This window comes from Panicum virgatum, chromosome 2K (genome assembly GCF_016808335.1).
Source record: "Panicum virgatum strain AP13 chromosome 2K, P.virgatum_v5, whole genome shotgun sequence".
Classification (NCBI taxonomy): domain Eukaryota; kingdom Viridiplantae; phylum Streptophyta; class Magnoliopsida; order Poales; family Poaceae; genus Panicum; species Panicum virgatum.
This window is the reverse complement of record NC_053137.1, coordinates 16,428,390-16,444,181: the sequence shown is the minus strand read 5'-3', so window position 1 is coordinate 16,444,181 and position 15,792 is coordinate 16,428,390. Positions and strand designations below refer to the sequence as shown.

General features: G+C 49.1%; 2 protein-coding genes across 3 annotated transcripts; one reads left to right on the top strand and one right to left on the bottom strand.

Annotated features, from left to right (window-relative positions):
* Nucleotides 1-91: 91 nt before the first annotated feature.
* On the bottom strand, nucleotides 92-2,670 carry LOC120669210 (D-ribulose kinase-like). 2 transcript variants are annotated; one of them, XM_039949001.1, is made up of 7 exons: nucleotides 2,510-2,670; nucleotides 2,173-2,387; nucleotides 1,912-2,054; nucleotides 1,430-1,824; nucleotides 923-1,292; nucleotides 721-790; nucleotides 92-642 (listed from the first exon to the last, which is right to left on the bottom strand). In XM_039949001.1, the coding sequence occupies exons 1-7, from the start codon at nucleotides 2,658-2,660 to the stop codon at nucleotides 427-429; spliced, it is 1,560 nt and encodes a 519-aa protein (XP_039804935.1). In that variant the 5' UTR covers nucleotides 2,661-2,670; the 3' UTR covers nucleotides 92-426. The 2 variants fall into 2 exon arrangements, 1 of the variants encoding a protein (XP_039804935.1); XR_005672671.1 differs by lacking the exon at nucleotides 92-642 and having other exon boundaries at nucleotides 663-762; nucleotides 842-1,292.
* Nucleotides 2,671-3,752: 1,082 nt separating this feature from the next.
* Nucleotides 3,753-5,553, top strand: LOC120669200 (protein Barley B recombinant-like). The gene is made up of 2 exons (XM_039948994.1): nucleotides 3,753-3,909; nucleotides 4,129-5,553. The coding sequence occupies exon 2, from the start codon at nucleotides 4,258-4,260 to the stop codon at nucleotides 5,284-5,286; it is 1,029 nt and encodes a 342-aa protein (XP_039804928.1). The 5' UTR covers nucleotides 3,753-3,909; nucleotides 4,129-4,257; the 3' UTR covers nucleotides 5,287-5,553.
* Nucleotides 5,554-15,792: the final 10,239 nt, after the last annotated feature.

Sequence of the window (15,792 nt, the reverse complement as noted above, 5' to 3'; positions counted from 1 at the left end):
GAACTTCATGGTCAAACTTGGTCAATTCATTGTAGAATTGTCTCTTTATTATTTCTTTTATTTATGTATATATATTGATGGAGACTCATGCTTTGAGGCAAAATAGCTTTAAGCTGCAAACCGAGCATTGCTCAACTGTTAAGGTTTCCTGTGGTCAAACCTTCCCATCGTTGTTATTCTTATGCTTCTAAATTTATTTTAGGAGTTAACCGGTAGATTTACCCCAGGAATCAACAAGCTTTATTTGCCAAAAAAAAAAAAGAGTAGCTTTGAGCTTGCACACACTTTTGGATCCGAATCAATTCTAATCTGCAGCTGGCCTTATTACTCTGTAATAGAAGATATCATCTGCACTTCTCTTGGCACCAGAAATCTGTCCAGAAGAATGTTCAAGCAGGCTCCACAATTTCTTTAGCATCTGCTGCTCTAGCTAGCCATTGCTCCTGCTCGGCGATCCGCGCCCTTGAGTGCCAGCAACGCCGCTCCGTACGCCGCCTCGGTCTGCTCCGCCTTCCTCACCGGCACGCCGAGCACCCTCTCCCGGATCGCCGTCCACGTCTCGTTCTGCGCCCCTCCCCCCGCCGTCAACACCTCCTCCACCGCCGTCGCGCCGAGCTCCCTCAGCAGACTGTACCCTTTCGCCTGGTTGTTCGTCCCACGAATTCAGAAACATTTTCAAAGTCTTCAAAGACTGAATCAGAGTTTGATTTCAGTTTCAACCTCAATTCGCGCGATTGATTCCAGAATGCCGTGAAGGAACTCAGCGTCGCTCTCCGGGCGCGGCTCCAACCTTCATCAGAGGCAGAAAGGCCAACGGTGAATTTGCAATGTGTGTTCATGGTCGATCGTCTGCAGATGAGATGAGAAGAGCAAAGATCCCTGCATCGATGGGTTTCAGTTTCAGATCGTTGTCACCACCAACCTTGGCGCCATGTCGAGGTCGGCGACCGGGAATCTCTCGCCTTTCCTCGGCAGCGGGTAGTAGTCGAGCGGGGACGCGGCGGCCGGGTCGATGCCCCTGCTCAGCGCCGCCAGCCGCCGGTCGTCGCCGAAGAGCTGCCGGAGCACGGCTCCCCCGGCGTTAGACGCGCCGCCGACGAGCCACGCGCCGTCCAAGCGGTGGCTGTACACGCCGAACCTCGCGTCGTCCACGCGGGCCTCGCTCACGAGCTTCACCGCCAGCGTCGAGCCCAGCGACGTCACCGCCCGCCCCGGCCCGGCGGCGCGCGCCGCCAGGAACGCTGCGATGCTGTCCGTCGTGCCGGTGCAGACGACGCACTCCTCGGAGAGCCCTGCCGGCCGGCCAGGCGGCCAAACCTTCACGTGTTCAGCTCGACGAAGACGACCAGGAATTCAAAGAATGTTCGTGTGGAGAAGGATGGGATGGGAGCCGCCATTGCTGACGAGGTGAGGCGGTGCTTGCTTTTACCGTACTGAGAGCGCACGTCGTCTCTGACGGCGGCGATGGGGGCTCCCGGCACCATGACGGAGGGCGGCAGCAGGCGCGAGTAGGGCTGCGCCATGAGCCAGCTCGGGTAGGCGTCGGCCGCCGGGTCGTAGCCGACCTTGAGGGCGTTGTTGTAGTCGGAGACGCCGTACCGGCCGTGCAGGAGCCAGAGGAGCCAGTCGGACTGGTGCATCAGCACGGCGGAGCCGGCGCCGCCGCCGGCGCCCGCCGTGTTCCACCACGAGACGAGCTTGCAGAGGGTGGAGGAGGCGGAGCAGACCGTGTGGTTCGCCGGCGCGACGGCCTCCACGGCGGGCAGCGCGTCCGGGAAGCTCTCGTTGTAGAGGAACGGGCCGGCGAGGAGCTCCCCGGTCTCGCTGCATCCCCTCGCAGATAAAGAAAAGAACAAGTCATCGTCACAACGGTGTGGATGGATCATGGATGGATCCGTGCGCGACGAGGACCTGTCGACGATGAGCGCGGTGGCCGAGGTGCCGTCGATGGAGATGGAGGAGATGGACGGGCGGTGCGCCGGCGGGATGTCGCCGAGGAGCTGGAACAGCGCCGCCCGCCAGGAGCTCGCCCAGCCCGCGCCGCCGCCGCCGACCTGCCTAGCTAGCAACTCCGATCATGGTTGGCTGCATGATGCGATGCCCAAATGGCAAAATCGACGCACAATTCTACCCGATCGATCAGCAGGAAGAGATCGATCGGCGAAGCCTTACAGGTGGCGAGTAAGCTCGTTTCCCTTCGGAATGGACGGCGCCTTTCCTGTCGATCAGAGAGTATCTTGCCCCGGATGTTCCGAAGTCTATCCCGAGGTACAGAGGCGTCCCGCCGGCGGCGCCACCACCACCACCTCCTCCTGGCGGATCCTGCCGGCTGAGCATCGTGATCCTCGCGCTAAGCGTCGCCGCGTGGCCCTGACCCCTCCGGAACCCTAGAAACCACGAACGAGATGCTCGGAAATCAGCGCCGCGTTGCAGGCCTCGGATTGAATCAGCCAGCATTGAGCAGCACGTGAAGTAGCAGGATATGACTATATGAGGTGTGATCGCTTGCCTCGTATTGCAGGGTGGTGGTGGCGGCGAGCCAGCGGCTCCACGGAGAGAGCGAGAGCTGGCACCATGGGCGCGATGCGATGCAGGAGAAGGAGGCGGCCGGTGACGGAGAAGACGGCGCGGCGGCCCGAGGAAGAAGGATAAGGAACCATCGGCCGGAGCGCCACGGTCTCTGTTGGGCCGGGCCCGAAGAAACGGACACGCATATGGGCCCTACATGGGCCGGCCCTGAAGAAACGGTCTCGTGTAGTGGTGGGCCGCACATCTGGGCGGGGCGGCGGCTGCGAAGCCCACCACTACACGAGGGGCGTTGGAATTATTTCATTTTTATATTAAAAAAATAAAATTTCAAAAATATATGTTGAATAAAAAAATTTTAAAAAATGAGTGCCTTTTGCCCATCCTATTGGCGACCGGATCTAAATATAAAAAATATTTACATTTAGGTCTTGGCGTTAGGGCGCATTAAACAGTGAATTTGTAAAATCGATATAAAATCGTAGAAAAATCGGAAAAATACAAACTCAACTGTTCTAGATTCTATGAAATAAGATCTACAACTTTTGTTACATAAAGTTTTTCATTTGATCAATGTATCTAAATCAAGAAAAATAGTTCTTGTACCTAGAAAAATCTGAAATAATTCATTTTGTTTAGTTGTGCTTATCTAAAATTTACCAAACTTTTTTTATAGCTCTTATGAAATAAAATAATGGTACTGTAAAAGTTATGGCTTCTAATACTCAGTATAGCATCATGGATAAATAACTCATTTAAACTAGACATATTGCAAGATCTAATTTAAAAACTTATTCTAGAAATGTTTTCTGGGCCTACCAATTTTGTACAAGCCTATGCTCACCATATGCAACATTCTGGCCAAAGATGACATGCATCTAAAGGATGGATCTTGAGATTTAAATAAAAGTGCATTAAACTGATATTTAAAATAGAGCAAGATACATTGATCAAATAAAAAACTTTATGTAATAAAAGTTGTAGATCTTATTTCATAGAATCCAGAACAGTTGAGTTTGTATTTTTTTGATTTTTCTACGATTTTATATCGATTTTACAAATTTACTATTTAATACGACTTTGGCGACAGAATCTAAATATAAAAATTTTTATATTTAAGTCCTGTCACAAACTGACATATATTTTTGTAATTTTATTTTTTTAATATAAAAATGAAAAAAGCGCAGGGGCGTTCGGATCCGGTCGCCGCGGCCGCCGACGTAGCTTCCGAAAAACGCCAGAGGGATTTCCTCAAAAAAAAACGCCAGAGGGATCCGTTCGTTCGCCTCTCGCGTGCCGTGGCCCGGGCTCTGCCTCCTCTCGTTGGCGGCGGCGGCGGCGGTGCACTTCGCCGGTTCCGCGCAGGCGACGAGCGCCCACCAGGTACGCCCGCCGCTTCCCTTCCCGCCGCGCGGAGCCGAGCCGCGAGCGATTCGCGTCCGGATCTAACCCGGCGGCAGTTATCCGTGTGTGTGGTGCCCGGCAGCTTCGATTTGGTACACCTAGGGTTTGGTTGGTTGGAATGCCCTGCGATTTGGGGTTGTTACTGATTCTGCTGGGACCTTGGTGCTGTGTCTGATGGGCGGAATGGTGGGTGTGTAGGGATTGGCGATTGGAGGAGGGCGGTTGCGGAGATGGGCTAACCGGAACCCGCGGGGAGATTCGCGGCTTTTCTTCTCCGGGTTGCGGTCGCTGGAGGTGGGTTTGGTTGGTCCGCGTTCGGAGCCGGAGATGGACGACGATGGCGGCCTCGGCATTCGGAATTGGGGCTTCTACGACATGAAGGGCAGCCTCGGCCTGCAGCTCATGTCGTCCGTGCCGGTGGCGGACCGGGACACGAAGTTGCTGCTCCCGGCTGGTGCCTTCTTGCAGCACCATGGGCACCACAATGCCCCGCCCCAGCTGCACCCGCACCATTCCCGCGACGCTGGTGGCGGCGGAACCTCCGGCGGCATGCCGACTGAGCCGCAGTCTATTCACATGGACTTCTCGCGCAATGAGGCTTGGGTGCACCCGTCGCACCACCAGCACCCCCGCGAGCAGAAGGTCCTTCATGCTCGGCCTGTCGGGCCAGCTGGACATGTTGGCCACCCTGGTCATGGTGGCCATCCTGTGCACGGTGGACATGCTGTGCATCACCGCCCTACTGGCTATGGGATTATACCGGATGCATCGCACGCACTCCAGATGATGCAAGTGCAACCACAGCTTCAGTCACAACTGCAGGAGCCTCCTCCGTGTAAGGAGGACGATGTGTCCCCTCCTCTGATTGAGGATAAATCCCTGGTCAAGACTGAGCCGCCTGTGAAGAAGAGGCGGCAGGGTAGGCAGCCTAATTCACCGAAGCCTAAGAAGCCAAAGAAGGCTGCTGTTCCACGGGAGGATAGAGCAGTCAATGGTCATGCACCCCGAGGGAGGGGACCTAAGAAGACTGTGGGGATGGTGATCAATGGGATTGAGCTGGACCTTTCAAACTTACCAACACCAGTGTGCTCGTGCACTGGAGCTCCCCAGCAATGCTACCGGTGGGGTGCAGGTGGCTGGCAGTCTGCGTGCTGCACAACTTCTATCTCAACATATCCACTGCCAATGAACACAAAGCGGCGGGGCGCACGTATTGCTGGAAGGAAGATGAGCCAAGGTGCATTCAAAAAGGTGCTTGAGAAGTTAGTTGGTGAAGGCTACAACCTTGCTAATCCAATTGACTTGAAGACTTTTTGGGCCAAGCACGGCACAAATAAGTTTGTAACGATCAGGTAAAGAAAAAAAAAGGCAGGCTATGTTTATTGCTTTGTAGGTTGTAGAGCTGCAGTTAGGCCTGATTTATTGCTTGTATCTCTATGTGCCAATCTGCAGATACTTTTAGGAGTAGTTTGTAGCCATGCTCAGTTTCACTGACTTAACTGTCATGCCTGTCTTGAGCTTCAGAAATCGACTTATTTAAGTCGGTTTGTATCCTTCACTTTGCAAATTGTAGTGTACACTAACAGTCTCTAATTTAGATGGCATGAATTTTACTGCATTAAATGACTGTTTAATTAGTGGTGTTATGTGGAGGTTTTCTATAGCGAAAGCCGAAAAGCATTTACTAGCTCTGTAACACGGATACGTCACTAAGGTAGCGTATCGCGTATCCGATACATATTGGATACGGTTACGTGTCGGATACGCCTTGGATACATATCCTCGGAGTATTCGAATTTTTATTATTTTAGTGAATATTGGATACGCGAGCCGATACGTATCTGCCTTGTGGATATGGCGCAGCCCACCTTATCCGCTCGACCGCTCCGACGCTCCTTCGTCCGCACTCCCGCACGCCCTCGCGCCGCTTCCCCGCCTGGTGACGCCGCAACCCCGCTCGCCAGCCGCCGGCCACTGGAGACGAACCTCCGTCCCTGCTCGCCGGCCACGCGTGCCGCTTGGTCCGCCCACGTTGCTCCGCTCGCCCGCGGCCGTGTGCTGCTCCGCTCCTCCCACCGTCGCCGCTCCGCCCGCGCCGCTCCGCTCGCGGCCGTCTGCGCCGAGCGGAGAGGAGGAGGGTTGGCAGTGGGGGAGGGGGAGATTCGGCGCCGGTGGACGCCGCGCCGAGAGGAGGAGGGTAGGCAGCAAGGGAGGGAGCACGGACTGAGAGAGTTGCCGGCCCTGTTCCGCTAGGCGCTCGCCTAGGCGCGATTCCGCGCGCCTAATCGTGAGTCGAAGGGTCAGCGCCTCGCCTATGGGGGTAGGCGGACCCATAGGCGTCGGCAGCTCGTCGGCGGCGCCGACGGGGGTGGAGGAGCGTCCGGCGGAGGTCGCCAGTGGGGGAGGAGTTGCGGGCGGCGGCGGGCGCTCACACGGCCACACGGGCTTGTGCGGGCGGCGGCGGGCGTCCGGCGGAGGTCGCCGGTGGGGGAGGAGCTGCGGGCGGCGGCGGGCGCAGGCGCAGGTGCAAGCGGCGGCGGGCGCGTGCGGGACGGAGCGAGAGGCAGACGCGAGAGGCAGAGATGCGAGCGGCGGCGGGCGTATGCAGTGCGAGAGGCAGAGAGGATGCGGGAGAGAGGGTTGAGGGTTTAGTTGGGCCTTCAAATGGGCCTTTTTTTCTTTCTCCTTTTTTATGACCACTCATCTCTTTTTTTTCTTTTCTTTTAAGTATTTATACATGTATTATTCATCGCCTAGAAAAACGCCTAGCAACGCCTAGGCGCGATTACTCCCGACTAGGCGCTAGGCTAAGGGTCGGCGCCTAGCGGAACCATGGTTGCCGGTGAGGGAGAGCTCCATGGCCGCCAGGGGCAGGCGAGGCGCGAGAGAGAGCGAGCAAGAGAGAGAGAAGACGAGGGGCAGGCCGGGGGACGAACAGAGCAGCAGCCACTCGTCTAAGAGATAAGGATTGGTTCTTTTTCATTTTACCCCTTCTAATTTTCAATTATTATAGGACATATGAATATATGAAGTTGTGACGCATTCTGGTCCCTGAAACTTCTTTTCTCTCTCAATATAGTCCCTATAACTTCAATTTTCTCACAATCTAGTCCCTAAAACTTATATTCCCTCACATTTTAGTTCCTAGAATTGCCATTATTTATTTATTTAAAAAATAGTAAAATGTATCCACGTATCGGATTTTTTAGGAAATTGCCGTATCCGCGTATCCGTATCCTTCCGATACCGATACGTGTATCCGTATCCGTGCTGCATAGTTTACTGGCACTTTTGGACAAGGAGCTAATTGTGAATTTTTGTATGTGGTATCTTAAGTTGTGCAAAAGCAAGCTTTGTTATTTCTGGCCATCTTGCTCAACGCGAACTGTGTATAGAACTTTACGTTTAATTTACGGTGTATTGTTCTTGTCAGGTGCTAGTTGGCATTTAGTATTTCGTCACAAAGAGTGTGTAAAGTTGAGGGTATTTGGTTGCTTTGGTTCCTTATTAGAACAAAGAGGCTATTGTTGAGTCTAGGACCATTTCTTAGTGTCAAAAATGGTTGAGAAGTTTTATGTTATCACCATGAGCGTCAATAGATAAGAACTGTCTTCGGGCAATATTTTACAAGAGTTCAGGTGTTGAAATCTGGTTACAATGCTTGTATAACATAAAGATATGACTGGCGAAGCAGATTTTGAACTGAATGGCATTATGGATCCAAGTTCATGGTGTAATATTTGGAAACTTGAAATATTCCATGGTGCAAACAGTATGTGCTTAATGAAGAGGCTTTATTTTTAGTTGTAATATTTATGATTTGACTCCCCATTCCATTGATTGGATATGCAGACGTAGCAAAACTAAGTAATCTTCAGATTTTCTGGTTTCTCCATTGTTATTTCCTCCAGGGCAATGCAAGAGAAATTGAGTCATTTGTTTAATCTGGTTGGAGTTTTGTAGTCCTACTTTTCTTTGATAGTCATTGGTATCATACTCCTTTTCTTTTAGTTTATAGGACTCATGTGCACTTGGAGATGTCAGTATTGAATAGTTTTCTTAAATTTCTTTGACTATGTTACTAGCTAGGATAAACTTCTATAATTTTTATGTGGGTATTGGATCATGTTCATCTGAACATATAGTTTTGAAGTTTGAGACCTTTTAGTCTAAGCATGGCACAAACAAGTTTGTAACAATCAGGGAAATGGCATGCTTGTCCTGAGTTTGAGACCTTCTGAACATATCTATTCTGTATGTGCCAATCTGCAGAAGTTTGTACAACTTGTAGCCATTTTCAGTTTTGTAGAATTAATTTACATGCCTGTATCAGATGATATAGATATCAAACTCATGGAGATCTGTCTGTGTCTTTCTGTTTAGAAGTTGAAGCAGAACAGCAGCGGTCTCTGATTTAGATGGTATAAATTAACACGCCCAATGTTTGCTGTCTCTGAATTTTAATGGTTTGATGTAGAGGACTTTTATGTGAAAGACTATTGCTAGCAATATTTGGTGGAGATATTTTTAGTTTGCTACATGTTTACTTATATTGTGCAAGTAATGTTTACCTTTACTCCTACTGACCTGATGCTCCCCATCTCTTTTGATTCAAGGAATTAGAATCCTTGATGGTGTACCCTCAAATGCTAACATGTGCATAGGTCTATATTGTGCAACCTTACTTGACTACCCTGAAAATGTCGTTAGCACTTTGCAATTGACATTTGCTACTAAGTTGGATTGTATGGGTAGTTCTTTTCCCTGCTGAAAGAGTGCATGGGATGATGTAATATTTAGTTCTGTTTGCACTAAACTTCATTTACATGGTTTGGTTGTCCTGGTTACTGATATTACAGTGAAGATGCCATCCATGAACCCTGGAGCATTTATTTGCGGGAAAATTTAGGATTTGCTACCCTAGCTGTCATTCAGGATTTGGCACCTATGGCTCATTTACATGTAGCCCTTAGGACATTTGTCACTGAGACAGTGAGACATGAGTGCACATCTGAAGTGATGAAGAATACATTGTGAGAAACTGAGAATGTGTCATAGGCAGTATGGGGCTTAGCTTATGTTATTACCTAACCCTGAACTTTCTGCAGCAAGATTTTAGATGCAGGAATGTGGTTTCTGAACTATTACTAAGATTTGTCTAGTAACAGGTTTCAGACAGTATGGTAAAATAGATCTTGGGTCTTGATGTATTGGGAAGCTGAGTGGAGTATGTGGTGCATGCACATATAGCTAACAGATATGATGATTTACTGATTTTAGTCTCCTTGTTTAGAATAGGTTTTTGTTTTATTGGGGGTATAGCAAAACTATGTTTTTAAGGGGCCTGCGGAGTATTGTGTTGGTAGACCTCTGAATGTTATGCTTTACCTCCTTTCACTGTTTTCAGATTTTGATAGGCAAGTAAGCATGATACCTTTGCCCTCAGGAAAAGAATGTTGGGCTCAAGTTCATTTTGATATATGTTGGTATTGGTTGATCCTGCACGATTTGCGTGGCCTTTTTGCTAGTACATTTCACTGTTTTATCCCGTGTGTTCAAAATCTTGGATTACATGCATCTGTGACCTGCTACTATGTATGTTTTCAGCTGCTGCATGTAGAGTATATGTCTATGCCTATTATGCTCTTCTGGTCTTGGGGTTGGCCTGACACGGTTGAGTCGGCTATGTTTTGTACTTGTGTCATCCATCTCGTTGCATCTTGCATCTGTTGAGATCGACGGTGTATTGTAATGCGGTCGCCAATTTGCTACCTCTCATTGTCTGCTATGCTACGTCGTGCCATCGACTGTGTTAGATTCCCTCGTTGGCCGAAGCTAGTAACATAAATGCTGAACGATCTTACGTAGGCAACGTATATGATTTATTTTTCTGTGTACGATCAAACTTAAATAAATTGGTTTAACATAGGAAAAACACATAAATAGACGTATATTGTGAAGAATAATAGATAGTTCGACAGTAGTTGTACAATAAAACTATCCTTCTAATTTCAACTGACAGTTCCATCATCATCATCATAACAAAAAGGACCAAATGGGGGAATGTTAGTCCCTGGCTGTCGTCTCTGGCCCATATCAGGTTAATGGACGTTTTTAAAAATAAAATCAACAACATTATACATTTATACTCCTATAATTCAAGCCATCCGAGCCTATGCATCTGTTGTTTGTCGTCACGTGTCTCTAGTTATTGTCTCCATCCCGAAATTAATATTGTTAACTCCGAGAAAAAAATTGAGAATAAATTTTAAATATGTAAATATCTTGTATTTTTGGATGGAGGGAATATAGGTTTTATTACCCCCTCTAAGGCCATGCTCTGGTAAACTTTTATCCCCACTAAACAATGATATTGTCCTGTTACAGAATCTTTGCAACATGAGCACACATTTTGTGTTGGAGCATACTAACATGTGTCCACTGCCCACCACCACAAGCTTCCCTAACTTTGGTCCTGATGCTTAGGGTTGGGTCCACGCATCAGTGACCCAACTGCAATGGCAGATGGACCAAAGTTAGAGGAACCATGTGCATGTAGAGTAAAAGCAGCATGAAGTGGAAAAGGGATGCTCCGTCTCTCTCTCTCTCTAACTTCGGGCATCGATGGGCAAGGATTTTGCCACTGCAGCTAGCGAGGCTTCATTGCAAAAAGCAAGCGTCCAGTAATGTACATGCATCGATGCCCATTCGGTCTGCTCAGCTAGTAAGGCCGTGTTTAGATGTTTAGGTGTAAAATTTTTGAAATAAAATTTTGTTATTTTGGAGTACTAAATAAAATCTATTTATAAATTTTTTTTTATAAATGGATTGTAAATTGCAAGATGAATCTAATGATTAATTCATGATTAGCAGATGGTTACTATAGCATCACTATTATAAATCATAGATTAAATAGGCTCATTAGATTTGTCTCGCAATTTACAACTCATACGTGCAAAATGTTTTATAAATAAATTTTATTTAATACTCCATGAAAGTGTGCAAACATTCGATGTGATGTTTTTTTTTAAAATTTTATGGATCTAAAGAGGGCCTAAACTATCAATTTTTGAGAGGACGTAAAGTGTTTGCCAGTTGACCGGAGTGCTCCATTATTTTATCAGAAACCCGATCCCACAATCATTTTGGGCATCCATGTGCTGCACGTTGCAGTAGAAATCTGAGATCAGGCATCGTCTCCACCTTGTGGTTGAAACACTGTTTGAAGCCTCGCTTCACTGCGGGACCGGGCATGTTTGGTTCTCCTGGTTTACTACCGATCCCAAAAGCGAGGTGAATGACCAATGTCATATATTTAAAAATCTCTAGGCAGTAAACATTTTTGCTTAAGTCACGGTATGTTTGGTTCTCCGCGTAGTCACGCCAACCCCGAAAGCAAGACGAAGGACCAAATCATGCCTTTATATTTTTTATTTGACACAAAGAATTGTGAAATATTGCTCTCATGTGCTTCTTGCCAAGCTCGAATTCACACCACACATATCAGCTTCAAAAGGAACTTTGAATATGGTTGGTTCCTGTTGACGGCCAGAATTGGCAAGACTGTGCGTACCGGTCTGACCGGTATACTAGACCGGTCAAGGTGATTTTGTCAAAATGCAGATTTGACTTCACTATTGCGTAGATCTCGTCGAGACGATCAAAATACATATATAGAGCGTCCAATTTGGACTTCGGATGAGAGAGTTATGGCTCCGGAAAGAATTGACCCAGACCGGTCAGACAGGTTGACATGGGCGGTCAGACCAGTCCGAACTGTCCAATCCGAGTTAGGAGTTGTATTTTGACATGAAATTAATTAGGATTTCGACTCCTAATGGGATAAGACCATCCCTTCCTATAAATATAAAGGGTTACGGTCGATTGAGGGTATCCAATCGCATCTATCAAACACATTTTATCTTTTTACCTTTTCTTCCAACCGTATGTGCTATTCGTCTATCATCTCTATGGCGTGAGGGGCGCCCTAGCTGGTGTAACATCCCGAAAATTCACCCAAGTAAATTACTAGCTAAAAACTGAATTTCAGAAAAAAAATTCAAAATTCATTTCGTCGCTGAGCTCAATTCGTTCCTAACTCCCTGAAACTTTTCCCGGTGATCCGCCGTCCCGACACCAGTATCAATTACTAACCCATCTCCCTGTTCTCCCTCGTTCCGCGCAACGCGCTGCGTGCCGCCCGACCGGCGTGCGTGCTCGTCCGTCCTCGCGGTCGCCGCCGCAAGTTTCGCCGACGCGCTCTCTCTCTCTCCCTCCCTCCCCCTCTCTCTTTCTCTCTCCCTCTTTCTTTCTTTCTTTTTCCTTTTCTTTTTTTCCTTTTCTTCCTTCTCTCTTTCTCCCTCCTTTCCCGCATGCGTAGCACGACGCCGAGCAGAGCTCGACGCCACCCCCCCATCCCCACTTGCGCGGCTGCCTCCTGCTCACCCCGTCCCCTCCTCTGCGCGCGTCGTGCCCCTTGCCCGCCTCGACGCTCGCGCTCGCCGCGAACGCCGCGAATAGAGCTCGCGTGGCCGCCGCACGTCGACCCGCCTTCACCACCGGCAGCTCCTGTGCTCGCACGTGCGCCCTGTACACCCACGCGCTCCACGCGCCCGAGATGCTCGCTGCACCCCTGCTCGACTCGTCCCGTCGTCCCTGTGCCGCCTCGCCGCCCACGCCGCCGCTCCGCGACGCCGGGCGCCATTAAAGCCGCCCCGACGAGCTCACCGGCCACCACCGGCGCCCCTCCTCTCCACCGCCTTCCAACGCCTATAAATAGGCCCCGACGCCGCCCACCACCACCACAACGCTGACCACCGCCGCTAGCCCTCCACTCCTGCACCCTAGCGCTGCGCCACAAGCTCCTTTGCCCGCCGCCACCAGCCCCGTGGGCAGCCCTCCTCGCTGCGCCCCAGCCCGAGCCGAGGTAGGGGATAGGATCCTCTTGGTTCCCTCCAGCTTTTCCCCTCCTCCTTGACCGCCGCCAAACCCTGCAGTGGCGCAACCACGGCCGCCGCCGCCCGCCGCCGCCCGCCACCGTGGCCAAGCCTCCACAGACCATCTCCGTCCAAATCAAGTGGGGGAATCGATCCACCGCGGCTCCCTCTCCCTTTTTCCCTTCCCCACGGCCGCCACCGCGCCTTGGCTCGCCGGCAAGGCCGCCGCCGGCGCCGCCCCTTCCCCTCCCCTATTTCGGTTACGGGAGAAAGGAAGAAGAAGGGCACTTTTGCCCATACCCCCTGCCCTTTTCCTGTTTTGATTAAGAACCCCCCCCCCCTATATGTCCCTTTTTAGAAAAAACCCTTCCTCTTTTATTTATTTAAGAACTAGTCCCTCCACTATATAAACATAATTTCAAATATACCCCTGTCCATTTCCGGAGTAGCCCAAATATTTTCCAAAATTATAGTCAAGCCCTTGCCAGCTGAAACATATTTACAAAGATGAACTTAAACCCCGGTTTAGCCCCTAAACCCCTCGTTAACTTATCATTTTATGCGCAAAAAATCCTCCAATTGCCTTCAAATTCGACCACGCCATTTCTAATATAGTTCTGGCCATGCCATTAGAAAATCACCTGAAAATATTATTCCTATCGCCATATTTAAATTTTCTCTGATTCGAGCTCAATGATAAAACATTTATTTCTTTTTTATTTATTGTGTGTTTATTTGTGTGCGCCGTAAACACCGGTGTGAATGAGGGAGAACCTATCGAGAACATCGCCGAGCAGTACCGTGAGCCGGAGCCTGAAGAACCGTACCACGAGCAGGAACTCCCGGAAGGATTCGAAGACGGCAAGTTCAATCTCATCCTTTGATTGCATATTTCGACCCAATTTTATAAACACAGCCTATTGGCCTGTTTTACAAAATTGCATATATTTTTACTGCTAAAAACATGGTTGGATAGCCAACCCTTGACTTGTTATAATCATTCCTTGACCACCTAGATTAATGTCTAAATATGATTTATTGTATTTAGATGTTAATCGCTGTTAGAATGCCGCTTAGGACCTTGCGCTGTTTTATTATCCTCAAAATATGGTTACAACCTATTTTATAAAAAGGAAAATGCCTGAGTTCTGTGTAAAGGGAAAATGGGATATTTGATAAATTAAAGAAAAGAATGCTAGGGCGGGATGGATGGATGGCACTTCTGTGTGGATTGCCATATCGGAGGCTCATACCTTTGTGGTTGGGCGAGAAGATTGGGAGATATCCATCTCGTCACCATTAAGGACCGAGTTGATGTGTCATCTTGCCTAACTCAACTATTATGCAAACCACTCGACCGTTGTACGTGGCAACGGCTTAGCATAAACCCCACTAGTTAGTCTGACAGCCATCAGGAGAGCTGAGAGCAACGGGTGACCAAGGAGAAGGGATAAGGTCATGGTGACTTATGCCCCGGTTAAACCTCGGTGTTTGGTCAATGGCCCCTTGGTGGAGTCCATGTTGGCTAGTCAGGTCTAGCTAAGGTGGGTAATGGCTTTGATGGGATCTGCACCGACACAAAGGAGATCGTGCTGTGGTACCCCACTTGTGGGTAAAGTTGCACACCTCTACAGAGTTTAAAACCTATTCGAATAGTCGTGCCCACGGTATTGGGTGAGTTACGGTTTGGTCACACAACTAGCACTTCTTCTGGGATTGGTTGGGTTGGTGTGAGTGTTTTGGAAAAAGTGTCCGGCAGTTGTACCGTGGGCTACTGCGGACGGGGAGTCCGGTAGCATTAAAACTTGGATCCTTTGTGTAGGATCAACCCCACTCAATATACGGTCAATTAAAGAATTGTTTTGAGAAAACCCTTTTTAAAAATAAACCCTTGCATGAGTAAAATCTAGCTTTACTGCAAATAAACCTCAGCCTTATCCTTGATTTATCCTGTGCATATCTGTGATACCCCCCTCCGTGGATGCGGTTGGACTTGTTGAGTACTTTTGTACTCACCCGATATATATTTTTGGTTTTTCTTCAGAAGAAGATCCGGACTTCGTGGTTGAGGACGTTTAGTAGAGCTTGCGTCCGCGCCCAACCTTGCCTGTGGTATTGGTCCCCTGCAAGATGCTTCTGCTAGCGCATTACTCTGAGCCCGAGCTGGAGACCGTCTGGGTCATACTTTGGTGTATCACCGTAGCTGTTTTACTACTTATTATTGTTTATATCGAGTGTCCGCCTCCTCGGAGGTTTGTACGGTGACTGTACCATCTGTTGAATAAATGTGTTATCAGCCTCCTGGAACTGATATTTGTATCACATTTAGTCTCTACTTATGTGGGGACGCTTCAGGTGGTATCAGAGCCGTAGGTTGGCCGTAGGACGTGACCCTTAGGACCGAGAACCTTTTCTAAGCCCTTTCCCCTAGGACTTTCCCTGTTTAGCCCCTCTTTCCACACAGCACTTACCTTTGGCCTTTGCGTGGTTCCAGATGGCTGACGACAAATGGAGTGGCAGAAACTGTCCCTAAGTTGTTGCTACTCAGCCTGGAACGCGTCGGAGTTATGGACCCACCGGAGTACATCTACCGGGAGTACGACTCCAGGGGCACCCTTCGGTGCGACATGATGATCTTCGTGGGAAAAAGCACCCGCTATCCTGACGTGGGACTCTAGTTCATCTCCACCACTGTCTTCTGCTTCCCGGACACCTACCGAAAGGCTGCCCGAAAAGCCCTGCGACGCCTGCGTGTGATGTACAAGCATCATCTCCAGCGGACTCCTATGGGATTTTTCCCGCCTACCGGAGGAAGAGAACGATCATGGATTACCCGGATGAGAGGACTTGTGAGAGAAGAAGAAGAAGAACTAGAAGATACGGTCTCCCACCTATCCATCTACCTCATCGGCTTGGACCAACTCTA

Bases quoted from the DNA above. Each gene is read 5' to 3' on its own strand.
- LOC120669210 (XM_039949001.1), bottom strand. From the start codon at position 2,660: ATGGTTCCTTATCCTTCTTCCTCGGGCCGCCGCGCCGTCTTCTCCGTC. The intron at 1,825-1,911 runs GTCCTCGTCGCG...GAGGGGATGCAG, and splicing joins ACCGCGCTCATCGTCGACAG to CGAGACCGGGGAGCTCCTCG. The intron at 791-922 runs GTTGGTGGTGAC...CCTCTGATGAAG, and splicing joins GACCTCGACATGGCGCCAAG to GTTGGAGCCGCGCCCGGAGA.
- LOC120669200 (XM_039948994.1), top strand. From the start codon at position 4,258: ATGGACGACGATGGCGGCCTCGGCATTCGGAATTGGGGCTTCTACGAC.